Source organism: Herpailurus yagouaroundi, unplaced genomic scaffold (genome assembly GCF_014898765.1).
Source record: "Herpailurus yagouaroundi ecotype Mexico unplaced genomic scaffold, PumYag 185, whole genome shotgun sequence".
Taxonomy (NCBI): domain Eukaryota; kingdom Metazoa; phylum Chordata; class Mammalia; order Carnivora; family Felidae; genus Herpailurus; species Herpailurus yagouaroundi.
Window position 1 is genome coordinate 5,061,908 of NW_024412416.1, and position 19,958 is coordinate 5,081,865.

Below are 19,958 nucleotides of genomic sequence, written 5' to 3' on the forward strand. Positions count from 1 at the left end.
CTTTTTTTTTTTTTAATTTTTTTTTCAACATTTATTTATTTTTGGGACAGAGAGAGACAGAGCATGAATGGGGGAGGGGCAGAGAGAGAGGGAGACACAGAATCGGAAACAGGCTCCAGGCTCTGAGCCATCAGCCCAGAGCCCGACGCGGGGCTCGAACTCACGGACCGCGAGATCGTGACCTGGCTGAAGTCGGACGCTTAACCGACTGCGCCACCCAGGCGCCCCTACTCCAGGTAGTTCTTAAGTGAGGGGAGCTGAGATTCGGGTTTTGGGGAGCAGAATCTTAACACAGTGCTTTAGACAGACCTTAAATGTAAGGGGACCTTGCAAAGTCTCATAAGGGGACCTTGCAAAGAGTCTTTATTTAGTATTTGCTTCAACATTGCCAACAGTACCTAATTGTCTCTTGTTTGTTCTAGGCAACTGGCCTGCACTTTAGACACACTGATAATGTGATTCAGTGGTTGAATGCCATGGATGACATTGGATTGCCAAAGGTAATTTATGTGATATTCAAGTTCGGGCTTAGATAAGGTTGTTTTGGCATGTAGTTGTCATTCTACCTGTAAAATTATTCTCAATCGGATCTTTGGTGATTTTCTTTCTTTCTTTCCTTCTTTCTCTCTCTCTCTCTCTCTCTCTCTCTCTCTCTCTCTCTCTCTCTCTCTTGTTTTTTTAAGTACTAAAGGATCTCTTTCTTCTGTTTGTTTTAGGAAATAGTTTTGTTTTTTTTTTTCTTTAGTTCTTTTTCTTTATTATTACTCATTCCTGCTTTACCTTACCCTAGAGAAATTCCCTATGATGTCATTTACTATATCAAATTGTAGACTTAGATTAAAATTCATGTACCATGAAATCTACCTTAAAAAAATTTTTTTTAATGTTTATTTATTTTTGAGAGACAGAGCACAAGTCGGGGAGGGGCAGAGAGAGGGGGACACAGAATCTAAAGCAGGCTCTAGGCTCCAAGGTGTCAGCACAGAGCCTGACGCAAGGCTTGAATTCACGAACTGTGAGATCATGACCTGAGCCAAAGGCAGATGCTTAACCGACTGAGCCACCCAGGAGCCCCAAAATCTACCTATCTACCTTTTTAAAGTATATAATTCAGTGGTGTTTTTTTTTTTTTTCCACAAAGTTGTTAAATTAAAATTTGACTTTAGGAAATATTTTAGAAATGTTATTTTCCAGATGCAGAATAATCATATCTGCAAGAGAACATAATGGGTTATTATTTTATGTTTCAAATTGTAGAGGCAATATAATAACATGTACTTCTTATATCTTGTTTTGGTGATTTTTTTTTTAAACATTTTTCTTGAGGTATAATTGCTAGACAGAAACTGCACATATTTAATGTGTATAGTGGATGAGTTTGGAGTAAGTGTACATCCTTGAGTGTTCTGCTCAGGAGTTTATTTAGCATTGCTGTTAGATTGCCGTCTCTAGGTTGCCCCCCCCCCCCCCCCCGTTCTGTGTTGAATCCATAAAGCCATGCTGTATTAGCACCCACATATTCCTTCACTAGAGGTATTAATTGTATTGCAGCCAATCATACACTAATACAGCCATTAGAAAGCATGCTATCAGTCTGTATTGGCAAAGGAAGTTGTCTGTGATGTGTTAAGTTGGGGGGAAAACAAAACAGGCTAAGGTAAGAGTTTGTGTTTTGGCTAAAGTGAGATTGCTATTTTTATGGAAAAGTTAATATTCTTGGGAAAAGTCTATAAGGAGATCGTTTTCATTTCTGTGAATGGGACTAAGGGGTGGTTTTTATTTTCTTTATAATTTCCTATAGAGTCTAAATTGTTGTAACCAGAGAAAGATGAAGAAAAAACGGGAGATGGGGAGTACCAGAGAGTGACTAGAACCACTCAGAAATGAACATTTGATATTTAGCGTTGTTTTGCACATCTGTGTCTTGAATTGAGCTCAATCCAGAGCCAAACCTTTGTAGAAGACTAGCTTTTGTCCTCTTTTTTTCAGAGCCAGATACTGAACTTCTGTTCCTCACACTGGTGGGTTTGAGAATTAGGCCCCACAAATGTCAGGAAAGGCAGTATGTCAAGTTCTTACACCTACTTTGCCTTTCTGTGCACTTGTATCTTCTTGTGTCTGTTTTTTATGTGGTGTGCCCCATTGGCAATGATGATTTAACCTTTATAAACACTATTAAAAGCTTTGTTAATATGTGCTATTATGAGTAGTATTGTTACTACAAAATGCTTTTTTTAATGATTTAATTTTACTACTTTTTTTTGTTTACTAATGGTAGTATGTTATCCTGGACCACAATTGCACCAAACATAGAATTCCCCAAAGGCTTTCAAGGACAACAGGGTTAACCATGGCTATCAGCCTTGAAATGTCCACCCTACATGATTTAGGTCCAGAAGACTTGAGTAATGTGGACTAATGATACTTAGCCTAAAAATTGTTGTCCATAATAAAATGTATGATATATAGTTGACAATACATACATATAGTGATTTGGGGGATGTTCTTTCCTAATCACTTCATATGGTATAAGTAGGCTAAATATAGAAACTTAAGGTGATAAAGCTTTTGGTTCTTATCCCTTTTGTCTCTTTATTATAATTGGTCCTCTTGGCTACCTCCTCCAGGAAGTATTTTGTGGTTTTGACTTTGATTTTTAAATTGTTTTAAATCTGTTCAACTAGTGCTGTCTTCCTTATGTGTTCTATCCTAATGGTGGGCGTCCCTTGAGATGCAAGCCTTATTTTAGCTACATTCTCTCATTCTCATGGTTTCAGTTATTTTGAGGACTTTGCTATAAGATAAACACACTGTCTTCAAATGGCTGCTGGACACTTCTCCTTGGATAGCTTTTTACTAGCTAGAATTCCTCCTATCTAAAAGCAAACCTTGCTTTTTCCCCAAGTGAACCTCCCTCCTCTATACTAAATGGTAGCCTGTCTTCATTTTCCCGGTCATCCCGTCTCAAAATCTTAAGGTTACCTTGGACTCCTAAATGCAGTCATTCCCCAAACCTTCCTCATGTATTTGAAATGTTTCTTTTATCCGTTCAAACTGCTTATCAGCCTGCCTCCTTAGCTTCAGTTTCTCCACTATTCAATATATCCTGTATCCTGTCTCCAGTCAGATCTTACAGAGACTCTGTTTTTATCCTTGGCTCCAGAGCTAGGACTTCTCTGTGGCCCGCATATCAAGTTCAAACTCGTCTGACGTTCAAGGTCTTCTTAATCTGATATATCCTACCCTACCCAACTGTATTGTTCTGTTACTTTCTAAAATATAGTCTGTACTTTTTTTGGGAAGGGTGTCTCACCGTGACCATAATGTTCACCTTTCAGGAGAAGACATCTCAGTCTTGGGAGGTGAGCATGTAGAACTTGAAAAATTATCAAAAAAGAGGATTCTGCTACATCCCATGTCTCAAGGGAGGGTGGTTCTTTCTAGTTGAGAGCCATAGGTATTGTGAGAAAAGCACGAAAACAAACACCATGTGTTAAGGACTCTAATAGATACAAGGTGCTGCAGTACTCTTCCTATTGCCTTAGTTAAGCCCTTTTACTCTTATCCAGATTCTTCTCATAATTCAGCCTCATAATTCAGTCTTTCACTTCTCGAAACCACTATTACTCCTTCTCCCCCTAAGTTACAGAACGAATTATATGGTGCCACATCACCATGAAGATAGGTCTTGAAATTGAAGATTACTCCCAATCTAAACTTGCTATGTTCCTATTCAACCTCATTCATTAATTCATTAAATATAGAGCCACTCCCATGACCTTGGCTCTGGGCTTGGCATTGAACAACATAGACCTGACCCTTGCCTTTCATGTAGCTTGTAGTCTGTTGGAGGAGTCAAACAGATAATAACACAAGTAACTGATTATTTGTGGTAAGTGCTACCAAGGAGAACCACCTATCTTCCACATTCCCATACATATCCTCTGTTCCAGATACTTCGTCTGTGTATCTTTTCACTTCTCCCAAGCATATAACACATTTTTAAAAAGATTTTATTTTTAAGTAATTTCTATGCCCAACATGGTGCTTGAACTCACAACCCCGAGATCAGTCAGTCGCACGTTCCGCCAACTGAGCCAGCCAGGTGCCCCACATACAACGCATTTTAATTTTTTGTAGTATTTTTCAATGTCTAAATGTAGTAGTTTGCATAATTGAAAGCACCTAAGGAAATGTTCATTGGTTAGCTACTACTCAGTCTAGGCATGGTATATAGTAACTGGGAAGATTGTAGTCCTTCAGAGCTTCCTACATTTGCCAGTGATTTCAACTGGATGAGAGCTTGGTGTCATCTGCTTGTAGCTGAGTCGGCAGTAAACAAATCACTTTCACATACCTGGTGAAATTCATTGGGTTGACCAGATGAGGCTTTTCCAACTAGTGCTTTTTCTGTTTTATAGGATTTTGTTCCTTATATGACTTGTGATGAATTAATTGTCTGTTCTCCCTAACGAAATTACTTGCTGAATGGCAATAATGTTTGCTAACTGTTTTATTTGTATTGTTGATGATTGGTGAATGATCCAGTAGATGGATACCTTACTCTGCTTCTTTTATTTCTCCTTAGATTTTTTACCCAGAAACTACAGATATCTACGATCGAAAAAATATGCCAAGATGTATCTACTGTATTCATGCACTCAGGTAATCAGATTTTCTTGGTAAAATGAACAGTGTATGTAGATACAGAGAACGGATTGCTGAATTGCCGGAGGTGGGGATTAGGGGGTAGGCGAAATGGACGAAGGGGGTCAAAAATTACAAACTTCCAGTTATAAAATAAGTAAGTCCCGAGGATGTGATGTACCACACAGAGATTATAGTTAATAATAGTGTATTGTATATCTGAAAGTTGCTAAGAGAGTAGATCTTAAAAGTTCTCAGTACAAGGAAAAAACATCAGTAACTGTGGTGGTGGCTATTAGTGGAACTTATTGTGGTGAACATTTCACGGTATATGCATCTATTGAAGCATTGTGTTGTATAACCTGAAACTAGTGTTATATGTCAGTTCTCTCTCAGTAAAAGAAAGCAGTTTGGGAACAACATCTGAATGGAAGATACAGCTTTTTGTCCATGGTGTGATGAAAAAGTTTTGCATCAGCTTCAGAATTTTCAAATAGCATAGGATACAGTTGTCTTAACAAAATGGTGAGAAACAGCTGTGTTTTTCTAGGAAGTAGAGAGAAGGGATTTATTCCCATAATAGCAGATTATTTGGCTCTGAAAACATAGGATAGTGTTTCATTATTCATCTACTGTTTCTGTGAGCTGTGCATTTTAGTTGAGATGCAGTTCCTTTCCTTCTCATTAAAATTTCTTTAAAAAATTTCTTGAAAATTGCAAAAAGTATATACATTTCAAAACTTTCATTGTTTACTATTTCGTTGCAGGCCAATAGCTGAATTAAAAAATGCCCTGTGTTAATACTTTAGTAGTATAACTAAATTTTGTCAACATTTTCAAATAATGCCAGCAAATATCAAATGGCTGATTTTTAATTTAGTTTTCTAGGTCCTCACCAAGCCATTTATTCAGTAATTTTTATGTCAAACAAATATGATAAATAGGAACTGAAACGAAGTATATTTTTTTCATAATTTCATAATAAATTTGGAAGATGATTTAATTTCAGGTCCTTGGCTCTTGGAATCAACAGAGTACTGTATTGGAAGGAAGAGGTGGTTTGCGTGGAGAGAGGGGTGCGGTCGGGTGGGAATTGGAGGCAGTAGTGTGGTGAGTCAGAGTGCTACAAATTTACGTGATGGCTATAGGGCTAAAGTAGAAGGTGGAAGAAGTAAGTGGGCCATGAGTATGGGGTTTCTTTGCTTGGGCTGCCTATTTTATTTTATTTTATTTTATTTTATTTTATTTTATTTTATTTTATTATTTTTAAAATACAGTTTATGTATTTTGAGAAGAGAGAGCAAGTGAGCAGGGAAGGGGCAGAGAGAAACAGAGAGAGAGAATCCCAAGTAGGCTTTGCACTGCCAGTGCAGAGCCCGACATGGGGCTTGAACTCATGAACCACGAGATCGTGACCTGAAATGAAATCAAGAGTCGTGTGCTTAACTGACTGAGCCACCCAGGCGCTCCAGTGGGCTGCCCATTTTATAAAGCATCCTGTATGTGTGCTTAATAAATACTAATGATGTATATAAATACATGTATAATATTGACCCATGGGAAGCCTATTGCCTCCAGTTTGATTGAACATGGGCCAGACCCTTGGTATCTCTGGAATAGTCTGAAAACTACAAAAGAAAGACTATAGCTGAGGACTAGTCGGCGTGCCACACGCTCTTGTGCCTTAGGTTATTCTGTTTCCGTTGCCTGACTGCCCTTTACTCCCTGGTATAACCCATGCTCCTCTCCAGCTGCCACTGTGGAATGCCACTGTTCGTTGATACCTTCTTTTCCTTTTTCTCCCTCAGATGGAATTAGCTTCTTCCCATCTTTGTGCTCTTCTAGCATCTGCACATACCTCCTCCTTCAAGTATAGGGCTTTTACACTGTACTCTGGTTATTTGTTCTTGTAGCTGACTTTCAGAGGACTCCTTGGGGACAAGGACTATTTCTGTTATTCTTTATCTTTGTGTCTCTAGTACTTAGATGCCTAGCATATAGTAGGTAGCCAATAAATGCTTGTGGTCACAATCCTACATTATAAAAAATCTTCCTTCCCCCTGTTCTGGCTCAAGGGGATATTTTATACCCAAAAATGAAAAAAGGAAATGGTTCTTTCTTTTTATCAGATGACTCTTCATGTTTATCTCAGTGTATCCAGTCACATTTTAATTGAATTCCCACCTTCTTGGTGATGTTTTGGACTTCCAGTGACTCCAGCTCATTCCTTTGTCTAAACTCCTGTGTTTCTTGGTTTCTAAGTTATATATTGTTTCTTTCATGTGTTTACTGTCTTTCTCTCTCTTAGGTATTAGCATCTTAGAGACAGAGGTCATGCTTTACATTTCTTCCCCACTCCCACCCCCCAAGGTACATAGCATAATATGGGACAAACAAGAACAACATGAGAATTTTTAAAAAATGTTTAGGAATGGGTGGGATCTAGGGGAATGTTCAGATTGCAGTGATTTCAAATGTACGGGTCTGAGCCAAAATCAGATTAACTCTGAGTATTGTGACTGGCTGTGAGTTACGTGAGGTCTGTGTTGATAACCTTGTGAAGGTTGTACCTACAATGGGTATCTGAACTTGGCAGGCAAGAGGCTGAGCTGGCGGAACTCTCTGCGAGTTCTGCAGCCATGGCCTTCTGCAGCGTAACCTGGGTCCTCAGCCCTCAAATTCTCTGAACTAGAGATGAAGAAGTAACTCTGCCTTTCTCATGATGGAGTCAGAATCGGGAAGGAAGGAAGTCTGCTCTTGTTTTTCATTTCTCTTCAGTTTGCAGCCCATGCTTGGGAAGTATACACAGAGCAATGTGTTCTGGTTGGTGATTTACGATTTCTTTCCTCCCTAGAGTGTTTTTCCTGAAGTGCCGTCAGCCCTTGCTATATAGGCACTTAACACCTGCCGGGAGCCTCTTCTTTACCATATAGGACAACAGTATCGAGGCAGATTCCTTGCCTCACTGTGAGGGGTGAGGCACCATCTCCCTTTTGTATCAGTAGCAACAAAGAAGCATTATCTCCTTGTTTCTTGACTAGCGTTATTCCGGAGATAGTCCCTGTATTTAGTCCTGCTAAATTACTTTTCTGGATTACATTCCACCCTCAGATAAGACCCTAATTCATTATTATTTTGCATAGGTTTGTATACTTCATTTCCATTTCCTCTGGTGTTTTATCTTTCTAAGAACTGATTTGGAGGTTAAATGGGCCCATAGTCATATATCCTAAATTCAAAAGAGATGTAAAAGCTGAAAGTTACATTTAAGTTTGGTTCAAACAGATTTGTTGGTGAAATCTGATCAGAATTAATTGAGGTTATTTAGAATATGTATCTACTTACTGTGATTATGTGTATGTTTCTCTTCAGAATAGTAGTGTTTTTGTTTAGGGGTGCTGCCCCAAGGCTTGCTGGGGATGCCTTCTAATACTGTATATACTTACATAAGCAAACATTACATGATACTATATATACTATAAAACATTTCTAGTATCAGAGAAATTCTAATCAGAGATCAGGGATCATGCTGCACTAGATTCTGTTTCCTGTCAACTGCTGTGTTTGTATTTTTTTTTTTCAACGTTTATTTATTTTTGGGACAGAGAGAGACAGAGCATGAACGGGCGAGGGGCAGAGAGAGAGGGAGACACAGAATCGGAAACAGGCTCCAGGCTCCGAGCCATCAGCCCAGAACCCGACGCGGGGCTCGAACTCACGGAGCGCGAGATCGTGACCTGGCTGAAGTCGGACGCTTAACCGACTGCGCCACCCAGGCGCCCCAGCTGTGTTTGTATTTAAGATCTCTGCGATCAGCCTAGCGACTTCCTCCAGGTTACTCTGCAGTCAGCAAAGATAATAGGAATCCCAGTAGGCTAACATAACCTCCTTCCCCCTATTGCTGTAAAGTAGAGCTTAAATAGGAAAAAAGAAAAGAAAAATAAACCTGAGCTCAGTACAAACTAAACATTGTAGGTGCCTAACAGTTATTTGTAAAAGTAGGCATGGGAGAATAGGAGCAAAGATTGGAAAAGGGGTGTTTACTGGTAGGACTTTAAAGGTTCAGCTTTTAGGTTGAATATTCTCTGTTCTGTGCAAGAGGACCTGAGTGGTCCTTGTGATTATATTCATAGCTCCACCTTCTCCTTAAAATATTCCTAATCATTGAAATGAGATAAAAGAAAGATAATGCCTATGTCTTAGCTTCTCCTCTACTTTATTTGTAGCAGCTAGCGACATTGTAACTTTAATTTACTGTTGGAAGACCTTAAAAACGAATTCGCTCCTTGAGGCTGTTAAAATGACACTCCTGCAATTTCTTTTTTTTTAATTTAATTTATTTTTGAGAGAGAGAGCACGCGCGTGAGTGAGCAGGGGAGGGGCAAAGAGAGGGAGACACAGAATCTGAAGCAGGCTCCAGGCTCTGAGCTGTCAGCACCGGGCCCGATGTGGGGCTCAAACTCACGAACTACGAGACAGTGACCTGAGCCGAGGTCGGAATCTTAACCGACTGAGCCACCCAGGCGCCCCAGACGTTTGCAATTTCTTCAACGTTTATTTATTTTTGGGACAGAGAGAGACAGAGCATGAATGGGGGAGGGGCAGAGAGAGGGAGACACAGAATCGGAAACAGGCTCCAGGCTCTGAGCCATCAGCCCAGAGCCTGACGCGGGGCTCGAACTCACGGACCGCGAGATCGTGATCTGGCTGAAGTCGGACGCTTAACCGACTGCGCCACCCAGGTGCCCCTGCAATTTCTTAAAGTATGGCAGCCTCTTTCCTCTTTCAAAGTAGAAATAAAAGAGGAAGAAATTCCTCAAGAAACGTATTCTTACTAATTTGGAATGCAGGTGGGACATATGTGGGAGAAACAATACATATAATGGGGACATATTACAGGTGTAGAATGTTATTGGCTAATTTGCTTTGGAAAATTTGTTAAATAGAGTTAAAATCTCCTGAGAGAGGAACTTTGTATAGTTCTATTTTGAGCATTTTACTCTGAAAAAAGGACTTAATCATATACGTATGGTTCATACTTGTATTTATCTTAGAAAATAATTAGCTACTCTGAATGCATAAATTTGAATGTGTTTTCAGAATGCTTGACTTTTTTTTTTTTTAGATTATACATGTGAGTTTATTATATATAATTTAAATTCTGGTCAGTTCTGTGAATGCAATGTGTATGATCCATATTTGTGTTCAGATAATACTGAGCTTTATAGATTTTTTGCAAAAACTGGAGATTGTTCTATTGTGTTTATGATTTGTTTCTCAGGGTGTTATATTTATTCCCTTATTGCTAGGCTGTCAGTGTCTTGCCCATGTCCATCCCTGTCAAGCACCCTTCTGATTTACTGATTCTGATCTGCTGGGTCCTTAGGATCCACTTAGGCTAACTCAGGCTTATAGACATTTACTTATCCAGCTATCCATCTATGAAATATAAATACTTATTAAGAGGTTCTGGGTAGACATTGGTGAACAACTTACTGTTCCTGCCTTCATGAAATTTGAAGTCTACTAGATTTTTTAAATTTAAACAGTAAATATATATAATATTTACTGTAAGACTCATAAATTACCTGAATGAAACTTTTCCATCAGTGATATAAATTCAGTTAATTTAATTTATTAAAAAAATTTTTTTTGATGTTTGTTTTTGAGAGAGAGAGAGACAGTGTGAGCAGGAGAGGGGTAGAGAGAGAGGGAGACACAGAATCTGAAGCAGGCTCCAAGCTCTGGACTGTCAGCACAGAGCCCAATACGGGGCTCGAACCCATGAACCGTGAGATCATGACCTGAGCTGAAGTCGGACGGTTAATCGACTGAGCCACCCAGGCGCCCCTGAATTCAGTTTAACTAAGACTTTCTATTTGAATCATTTTCATGGGACTTTTCTCAAATATTTTATTTTACTTAAAGCTTATTGATCACAGGAAGGTAAACAAAAGTGAAGATTCTCCATTTAGATTAATTACATCCACATGTATGTCAACATCTAATTATACACTAGATTTGTACCAGGACTGGGACTTGAACCTGTGTTCTGACTCCCAGTCTGGTGCTTTTTGCATTGCATTATGTGACTTTCTAGGACAATGTTATGTAAAACTGAAAAAAGGTTCTGAGGTAAAGCATGGTAACTGCAAAGGGGACTGTGGTAGCCTGCAAGGAGTCTGTGTTCAGAATGTTTCTGTTCTTTATGTTTGCTACCTTTCCCCTTCAGTCTAAGAGCAGCAGCTAGATGCAGTGGGAGGCCTAACTCTTTTCTGCATATCGTGTCTTCTAGTTTGTACCTGTTCAAACTAGGCCTGGCTCCTCAGATTCAAGACCTATATGGAAAGGTTGACTTCACAGGTAAGGAGTTGCAAACTTGGCAGGAAATGCTTGATTTATGTAGAAATAGCCTGGAGAGTCAACAGTACCAATCTTAAAGACATAGGGCTTTAAAAACACTCTGGCAACAGAGATCAAAGAAGGATAAGTAACTTATTTCTCCTGGTGTGCTGAGAAGAATGCTAAAGTTGGAATTTTAAACTCTGTTCTCTCGTTTCTGACGTGAGTATGATTAGTGAGTGTCCATTTTCCTATATGTAAAGTGGGAATAGTATTAATACATAACACAGAAAATACATAATACCGTATTAGCATCTAACATGACATATCCATGCATGGTGAAAACACAGTCTTTTCCTTTGCTTCTCGCAAGTCCCTACTGTGGGCAAAGCAAGGGGTATGCTATGGGGACTGAGATAATGCAGAGGTGACAATTAAGTAATTAAAAAATTTACCTTATTTACCTTATTCTTTGTGTATTTGCTCTAGTAGATGCTTGCTTGAAGAGATGGGGGCCTGGGGAGAAAAAGAACATTGGTCATATTGGTTAGGGGCAATATAGATTCAAATCTTTTGAACTGGTCATTATTTTGTAGGCTTGGGAATTTTAAATTGAATAAAACTTTTATCTATGATATTTTTCCTTCTAGGGAAGTTGTTCACCAGACCTAGGGCAAAGGGCCAAACCTCACATGTTGTTTCCTTTATCATTTGGCTTCCTGCCTTGGAAGGAAAATTGTTTAATAGCAGTAGTGACTTGGTGTGTGAAGACCGAGAAGGCTGGCTGGCCTGTGGGTCACTTGTTGTTGAGCTCCTTTTAAAGCTGCTCCATTCATAAGTTCGTTGTAGAAATGCCACAAGTAGCAGTTTTGAAAAACTATTTTCTGTAGGGCTGTTCTCACGTTCTAGTTATTTTTGATGTTCTTGATAATAGTAATAACGGTTAGTATCTACTCAATGTACGTTATGTGCCGGATGCTCTGTTAAGTGCTTTCCATAATTATCTCATTAAGTCATCGTATCAACCCTACAAGGTAGCTACCACTTTATCCCATTTTGTAGCTGGAGATGCGGCTTCCTTCTCTGAGTTATGGAAAGGTGCTTAACTTGCTCACCTGGGTCTTTATCCCTTCCTGCAGAAGAGGAAATCAACAACATGAAGATTGAACTGGAGAAGTACGGGATCCAGATGCCCGCCTTCAGCAAGATTGGGGGCATCCTGGCTAATGAACTCTCAGTGGATGAAGCTGCATGTAAGAAGAGAGAAATTTTGTGGGTTCAAATGGGATTGTTGCTACCACTTTCAGTAATGAATACTATAGTGATGGTCTTGGAATTAGGAATTTTGCTAGCAAGTCAGTAGATGTAGGTTTGTTTTTTTTTTTTAAGTTTGAGAGAGAGAGAGAGAGAGAGAGCACGAGTAGGGGAGGGGCAGCAAGCCAGAAAGGAAGAGAGAATCCCACTGTCTGTGGGTCTTAAACCCATGAACCATGAGATCATGACCTGAGCCGATGTCTGATGCTTAATCGACTGGGCCACTCAGGCGCCCCAGTAGATGTAGTTTTAACACTGCTGCCATCTTCTGTGCTGTTATTTGGGAGTAAGTGCTTGGTTCTGATGAAAATGAAAGCATTTAGAAATTGAGTTCTACATTTCAGCCCCTTTGAGTGTCTTATTTTTTTTAATGGTATTTACATGATGATTAAGGGTGAACATTTCCATAACGTACACTCCTTGCAAGGCTCTTTTATGAATATTTCCCTGTGGGATTCCAAACTCAGCCTCCCAGACATGGATCACAGGCAGAGCTGTGACTTTGTGCATCCGAAGGAAGAGACGAGGCTTACGGGATTCAGGGCGCCATTCCTTCAGCCCCAGTCATTGTTTCTCTATCATGACAAGCCTTTCTCTGCAATAGGGGGTTGTAATGTTGTTTTGTATGTGTCGTGTACGTCCCTTGCTGTATATAACTTCTGTGTTCTATGTTTTGAAAATTTTTTTTTTTTTTTTTTTTTTTAGTGCATGCTGCTGTTATTGCTATTAATGAAGCTATTGACCATAGAATTCCAGCTGACACATTTGCAGCTCTGAGAAACCCCAACGCCATGCTTGTAAATCTTGAAGATCCCTTGGCTTCCACTTACCAGGATGTGCTTTATCAGGCCAAACAGGAGAAAATGACAAATGCTAAAAACAGGGTAAAAATGGAACGTCTGTTCTTTGTAGTTGATCGATATTCTTTCATTGTTCACTATAACTCCATTTTTAAAATCAGTTTTCTTAAAGTATGATTTACATACAATAAGATTCGCTCATTTTACATGTATGGTTTGACGAGTTTTGACAAATGTATAGTTACAAAACCATCATCCCCAAAGTCCCCAGGTCCCTCTTCATAGTCCGCCTCCACTACTCCTTACCCCTTGCCCTTGACCCCAAGCAGCCTCCAATCTGAACAGATCACTGTATTTGCCTTTTTTAGAATTACATATAAATGATAATAGATTCACACAGTATGCAGTCTTTTGGTATTAGGTTCCATTTTGACTTTTAATCTTGAATTTTGTACAAACTGACGAGAAGTTCTGACATCTGGTCTTAGGGTGTGCCTGTTCTGCTTGGGTCTGAGGCAAGGATGCAGGCTCACAAGTGGGCAGGATGGGCTTCACCCGTGCTTCCTGCTCAGGCTCGTGTTCTCCAACTCTGGGAGAACCTTCGGGCTTGTCATTAACAAGCAGATCTGCTTTTTACGTTTTTAGTTGATATTTGTGTAGCGTCCCACAACTTAATGAAGTTGTGCTTCATTAAGGATTGCAAGCCACACCCTTACTCTTTGTTGTCTTTTGGTGGGGAAGAAGTGCAAGTATGTTGCTGTGGGTCTTCTTAGAGACCTGAACTGATCTGTGACTTTTTTACTCATCTTCAGACAGAAAACTCTGAGAGAGAAAGGGATGTTTATGAGGAGCTGCTCACTCAAGCTGAAATTCAAGGCAATATCAACAAAGTCAATAGTAAGTATGTCCCTGACTCAGGTACCTGGAGAGACGTTACAGAACAATAGGAGTGTTGATCTGTTCTTGTACCGATGACATGGTTTGAGTTTATTTATCAGTGGATTTGTTTAGGAACTATTGCTTATTACTGTTTTTTTGTGTTTGTATGTCTTCTATTTTAGCTACTGTTGTCCTCAGGTGGGCCCTCGCTATTCTGTTTGCTCATCTGTCTGCTGTAGCTTCTGGACTTGCCTTGTTGGCTAATTTCACTCTCTCACCCTGTGCTAATACACTTTTTAAAAAATCGAAATAGTGACTTTTCCTATTTTTAAAGTAATATTTTTATTTTTTTTTTCAGAGAGTAATACAGGCTATCCAGAAGTAAACAAAAAATACACAGAAAATTAACCCCTCATCCCCTAGAAATAACCACTTTTGGCATTTTTTATGAATATCCTTTTCAAAACATTTTTAAACAAAAATGAGATTAAAAAATGATTTTTGTATATATGCGTTACATTCTTTTGAGAAACTAATTTCTTGAAAGTGTCACTTTCACTTTATCACTCTTCTGCTAAAGAACCTGCATTATTATTTGCTGGACAAAATGTAGACCCCCTAGTCTAGTGGAGTTCTGTATTTTGTATTTTATGCATACTACTCTGTACAAACTCATCTGCTAATTGTCTCCCATATTCACTCCGTGCATTTCATGACTCATGAAGGAGTCCTGTTCTGGAATGGCTCAGACCTGGGACTTGGTCTCTTGGCCTCTTATTTAAATTTTTTTAACGTTTATTTATTTTTGAGAGACAGAGCACAAGCAGGGGAGGGGCAGAGAGAGAGAGAGAGAGAGAGACAGACACACACACACACACACAATCTGAAGCAGACTCCAGGAGAGAGAGAGAGAGAGAGAGACATATGCGCGCGCGCGCGCGCGCACACACACACACACACACACACACACACACACACACACACACACACACACACAAAATCTGAAGCAGACTCCAGGCTCTGAGCTGTCAGCACAGAGCCTGATGAGGGGCTCGAACTCAAAAACTGAGATCGTGATCTGAGCCAAAGTTGGACACTTAACCGACTGAGCCACCCAGGTGCCCCTCCTGGCCTCATTAATAGCACCTGTGGCATAAGTCGTTATGCAGATGATGAGATAATGTGTGTTAAATTACATGGCATTTAGTAAGTCCTCAGTAAACATTAACATTATTATAGCTTTTGCTAATGGGGTAGTCTCCTCACTATAATGGCCTCATACCTTATCTCTTAATCTGATTCAAATTATACCCATCATTCAGGGTCCAGCTCGATTCTCACCTGCACCCATTCCATCTCTCCCACAGCATTTATAGACCACACGATTTTATACTCAATTACATATTGTCTTATATTGCTTGCCTTTGTTTCTGACATCTCCGTAAATTCCTTAAAGTACAGATTACTTATGAGTTATGCTTCTTTTGAGATCCCTGTAATTCCTAGCATAATGGTTACATTTGATTTCAACCAGACTTGACCTTGTTTTGCTAAAGATAATAATAATAGTAATAGTAATTCATGTCCTCTTTGTTCATTGGGAGGCCCTAATTTCTCTCTTGAACCAATACTCTGAATAACTAGAGAGACATTTATTTATTTATTTATTTATTTATTTATTTATTTATTAATAATTTGGGAGAGAGAGCACGAGCTGGGGAGGGGAAGAGAGAGAGACAGAGAGAGAGAATCCCAAGCAGGCTCCGTGCTGTCAATGCAGAGCCCTATGCAGGGCTTGAACTCACGGACTGTGAGATTGTGACCTGAGCCATAATCAGGAGTTGGTTGCTTAACTGAGCCACCCAGGCGCTTCTAAAGAGCCTTTAGAAGTTTTTAGCAATTCCATATGATCAGAAACTCTTAAATCCTGACCAGGAGTATTTGTATTCTGTTGCATTCTAGTTCATTTGAGATAATGGTTTTCTGAACAGAGTAATAGTTCCATGCACGTATGAGTGATGTGTTGTCCTGTATCTATATGAATATTTAGGCCAGCAAATTAAACTAGAGTGTCCTTTTATACTTAGTTGTGTGAGAAGAAAGCGCAGCATGTTTCTTGCTGCACACGGTGCATATAACAGTCTTTGTGTCACTACGTTTTTTTTTTTCTGTATTGTTTAGGATTTTATAACTGTGGTAGCTTGACTTGGCAAAGTGTATGAGAGTCTGTTATAAACCTGTGAGGGAAGAGCCATAGTATATGTTTTTAAAGTGTTCCATTCATATTCTCATATGGTCAGAGGAGCAAAATAATACAAATTCCTTCAAATAGTTTTCAACGTGGTACGGATGATAAATGTGCAAATGAGTAATTTCAGGGCAACTTGCTTAGAACAAAATATCAAAGCTTGTATGAGGTGCATCATAAAATAAAGTAGGGAATGATGACTTCTCGTTGGAGGTTTGTATGGGAAACTTCTCTGGATAAATAAGGCAGGATTCCTCATAGAGGCACAATCTTTTCTAATCGTAGAACCAGTCTGAAGCAAGAGAAAGTTGTATGCTAGGAAGATACAGGAACTTTAGGTCCAGAATTATCTTAACATAATTTATAGATAAGATTCTTCCCCTAAGGCTGTGAGAACCAGCAGTGAAGTCAATGCCCCAGGAGAAAGCTGCAGGCCAAATACTTAAAAATGAGAAAAAGGTTTTGAATAAGGAAAAGTGATTAAAGCTTAGTGGAAGAAAATATTTAAATAATGTTCTAAACTTTATCATCTTTATAGTATAAATGTTAGTAAATGTTTATTTAAATATTTACGTATTTACGTAGTAAGTTTATGCTTCCAGTAAAAGCATAAGTGACTAGATGCGTTTGTAGATAGGTAATCTGAGATTCTACTTTGCAGACCTAGAGAAAGCCTGGTAGTTACCTGATTTTGTTTATTTTCTGTCCCCATTCCTGTAAAAGTTCCACAAAGATAGAGATAACTTGTTTTGTTCAAAACCGTATTTGCAGCATAGAGCAGGTGCTCAGTAAGGGTTGAAGGAATGGATGGTTAATTGGCTAATGGTCACATAGACCTGTAGCCATGACTGAAAGAGCCATCACCTTGGTGTGGTAATGAATTACTGAATTGCAGGTGTATTCATTGGGAAGAAGTGGATAGTCTCTTAGGAGTCTACAGTGAGACCACAAATCCATTGAAATTTAAAATCTTTTTCTTTTTGACACCTTATATTAATTTTTTATAATGAAAACATTAAAAATTTATAAGTGATGCTATGTCCCAAATATTTTGATTTTTAGTATGTTATTATTGATTTGTTTTGCTACTTCGGTGATAAAATCAGTTCAACTGCATGGAGGGAGAATTCTTTTTTAAAAATAAGGAAACTGAAAATCGTACAGTAATTATCATTTTCCAGTGGTTATTATTTCTGAAATCAGAAAGTACTGTATTCTGACTTCCAACCTAATACCTTATTTATTTTACAATATGCAGAGTGCTTTTGTGTACATTGATTTTATTTAATCTGAACAATAACACTATGGGGAAGGTGTCTTTATTATTTTCAGGTAAAGGAACATCTAGGTTTTCACTGCCAGATGTAAAAGACCTTATGTGACCTCAGGTTCTATGACTGGAAGTAGAGAATATCGAGAGGGTGTAGACAGCCCCTTCCATTCCACATGGTCAGACCACCTTTGCAATCTGGGCTCTGACTCCTGGGTGGAGTGTGTTTAGGAGATGGGGGATAATGAAGGGATTCGGGCTGATGCTATAAAGAGGAACTAAGGCTGTTTCTCCTGGGGTAGACTGTCATGGGGAAAGAGGGACTGGATGTATTCAAGTGTCAACACTAGGGTGAAAACTTTAATAGTTTTTGTTTTGTTTTGTTTTTTAAAACAAAATTGCCCAGGGGCGCCTGGGTGGCGCAGTCAGTTAAGCGTCCGACTTCAGCCAGGTCACGATCTCGCGGTCCGTGAGTTCGAGCCCCACGTCGGGCTCTGGGCTGATGGCTCGGAGCCTGGAGCCTGTTTCCGATTCTGTGTCTCCCTCTCTCTCTGCCCCTCCCCCGTTCATGCTCTGTCTCTCTCTGTCCCAAAAATAAATAAAAACATTGAAAAAAATTAAAAAAAAAAAAAAAATTGCCCAAAGATGTAGTAAGTTGCCATGGGAGAAACTTTCTCCTGTGTGGTAGTTTAGGCAACAATTTGGCATTTAGAGGGAATTTAGACACGAATTGGTTTGTACTGATGCCTCTTTTAGTGCTACCCATAGTGGTGCCAGGGTGTCTACATCTGGAAGCTTTTAAGTAGGCCTAAGGCGTGGTCCAGGAATCTGTTAACTCTGATGAACAGCCCGGCTGGGGCCCCTGGACTTGATGTCTTTAAGGTTCTCTTCCAATGCCAAGATCCTGTGCTTCTGTGATATTCCAGAATAAAGGCCGTCTGAACTATATTTCCCTCATCTGAAATTGAGATTGGTTTGGGGGAGGGAAAAATACTCTAGACCGATGTTTACAAAGTGTTTTCTTAAGCTTTGGTCTTTTTTCTTCTTCAGCTTCTTCTGCACTAGCAAATGTGGATCTGGCCTTGGAGCAGGGCGCTGCACTGGCCTTGTTCAAGGCTCTGCAGTCCCCCGCGCTGGGCCTTCGAGGGCTGCAGCAGCAGAACGGTGACTGGTACCTCAAGCAGCTCCTGGGTGATAGACAGCAGAAGAGACAGGTAAAAGTGTCCTGGGTCGAACCCGCAAGCTTTCACATGTAGCCATTCGAATCCTGTATTCGATCCTGTATCATTTAAAGATATTTATGGAGGCTTTTTCCCCTATAGCTATAGCATCACTCATAGTTTTTAGTATAACTTTTTCTCCTGCATATAAATGCAGGATTTTATTTATTGAAAAAAAAAATTTTTTTTTAATGTGTATTTATTTTTGAGAGCGAAAGAGTGTGTGAGCAGGGAAGGGGCAGAGAGAGAGAGAGGGAGAGAAAATCCAAAGCAGGCTTCAGGCTCCGAGCTGTCAGCACAGAGCCTGATGTGGGGCTCAAACTCACGACCCGGGAGATCATGCCCTGAGCCAAAGTTAGATGCTTAACCAACTGAGCCACCCAGGTGCCCCTAAATGTAGGTTTTTAAAATATCCTCAAGTGGGGTGCCTGGGTGGTTCAGTTGGTTGAGAGTCCGGCTCTTGATCTCAGCTCGACTCTTGATCTCAAGGTCCTGAGTTCAAGCCCCGTGGTGGGCATAAAGCCTACTTAAAAAAAAAAAAAGTCCTCGGGGGCGCCTGGGTGGCTAGGTCGGTTGGGCATCCAACTTCCACTCAGGTCATGATCTCACAGTTTGTGAGTTCAAGCCCTGCATCGGACTCTGGGCTGACAGCTCAGAGCCTGGAGCCTGCTTCGGATTCTGTGTCTCCCTCTCTCTCTCTTCCCTTCCCCAACTTGTGCTCCGTCTCTCAAAAAAAAAAAAAAAGTCCTCAGGTAAAATACACATTGTTTTTAGCTGTCTTTTGCTTTTAGAGTTGTAAATCTTCTTAAACACACCCACCCTCCGAACCTGACCACCCTTTCACTGAAGCATCCTTCTTAATCCCCCAGCTAAATGCCATTGGGGAAAACTTGAATCTTTTTTACATTCTTACTTCAGGAATTTCTACTTAAAAGAAAACACACGTCACTAGTTTCCTCTGACCAACACTGGGAAAGTACTTAACGTGCAGTAAAAGTACACTGTGGAATTGTACTTAGTGGGTTTTTAGAACAAATATGAGTGGCTTTCTTTTTGTCTGAATGAGGACAGTGTACATTATACAGATTCCCAGCATATATCAGCCAAAGTCAATAGCATTAATGTGCTAAGGAGTCTATAAACATCTCATCTCAATATTTTGATGCTTCTCACAAACTATTTTTTTTTACATGTACTGGTGTCTGGAAAGTCACTCTACCCCAGATTTGGCAAGGGCT

At 39.7% G+C, this 19,958-nt stretch overlaps 1 protein-coding gene across 1 annotated transcript in view; it reads left to right on the plus strand.

The window, feature by feature from the left end:
• IQGAP1 (IQ motif containing GTPase activating protein 1) overlaps positions 1-19,958 on the plus strand; it is a 108,887-nt gene that overhangs the window by 36,895 nt on the left and 52,034 nt on the right. Inside the window, exons 4-10 of the mRNA XM_040493586.1 lie at positions 423-500; positions 4,589-4,665; positions 10,943-11,010; positions 12,129-12,242; positions 13,009-13,187; positions 13,916-14,000; positions 18,551-18,714. Coding sequence (XP_040349520.1) covers positions 423-500; positions 4,589-4,665; positions 10,943-11,010; positions 12,129-12,242; positions 13,009-13,187; positions 13,916-14,000; positions 18,551-18,714 — 765 coding nt within the window. The remainder of the gene's footprint in view (positions 1-422; positions 501-4,588; positions 4,666-10,942; positions 11,011-12,128; positions 12,243-13,008; positions 13,188-13,915; positions 14,001-18,550; positions 18,715-19,958) is intronic.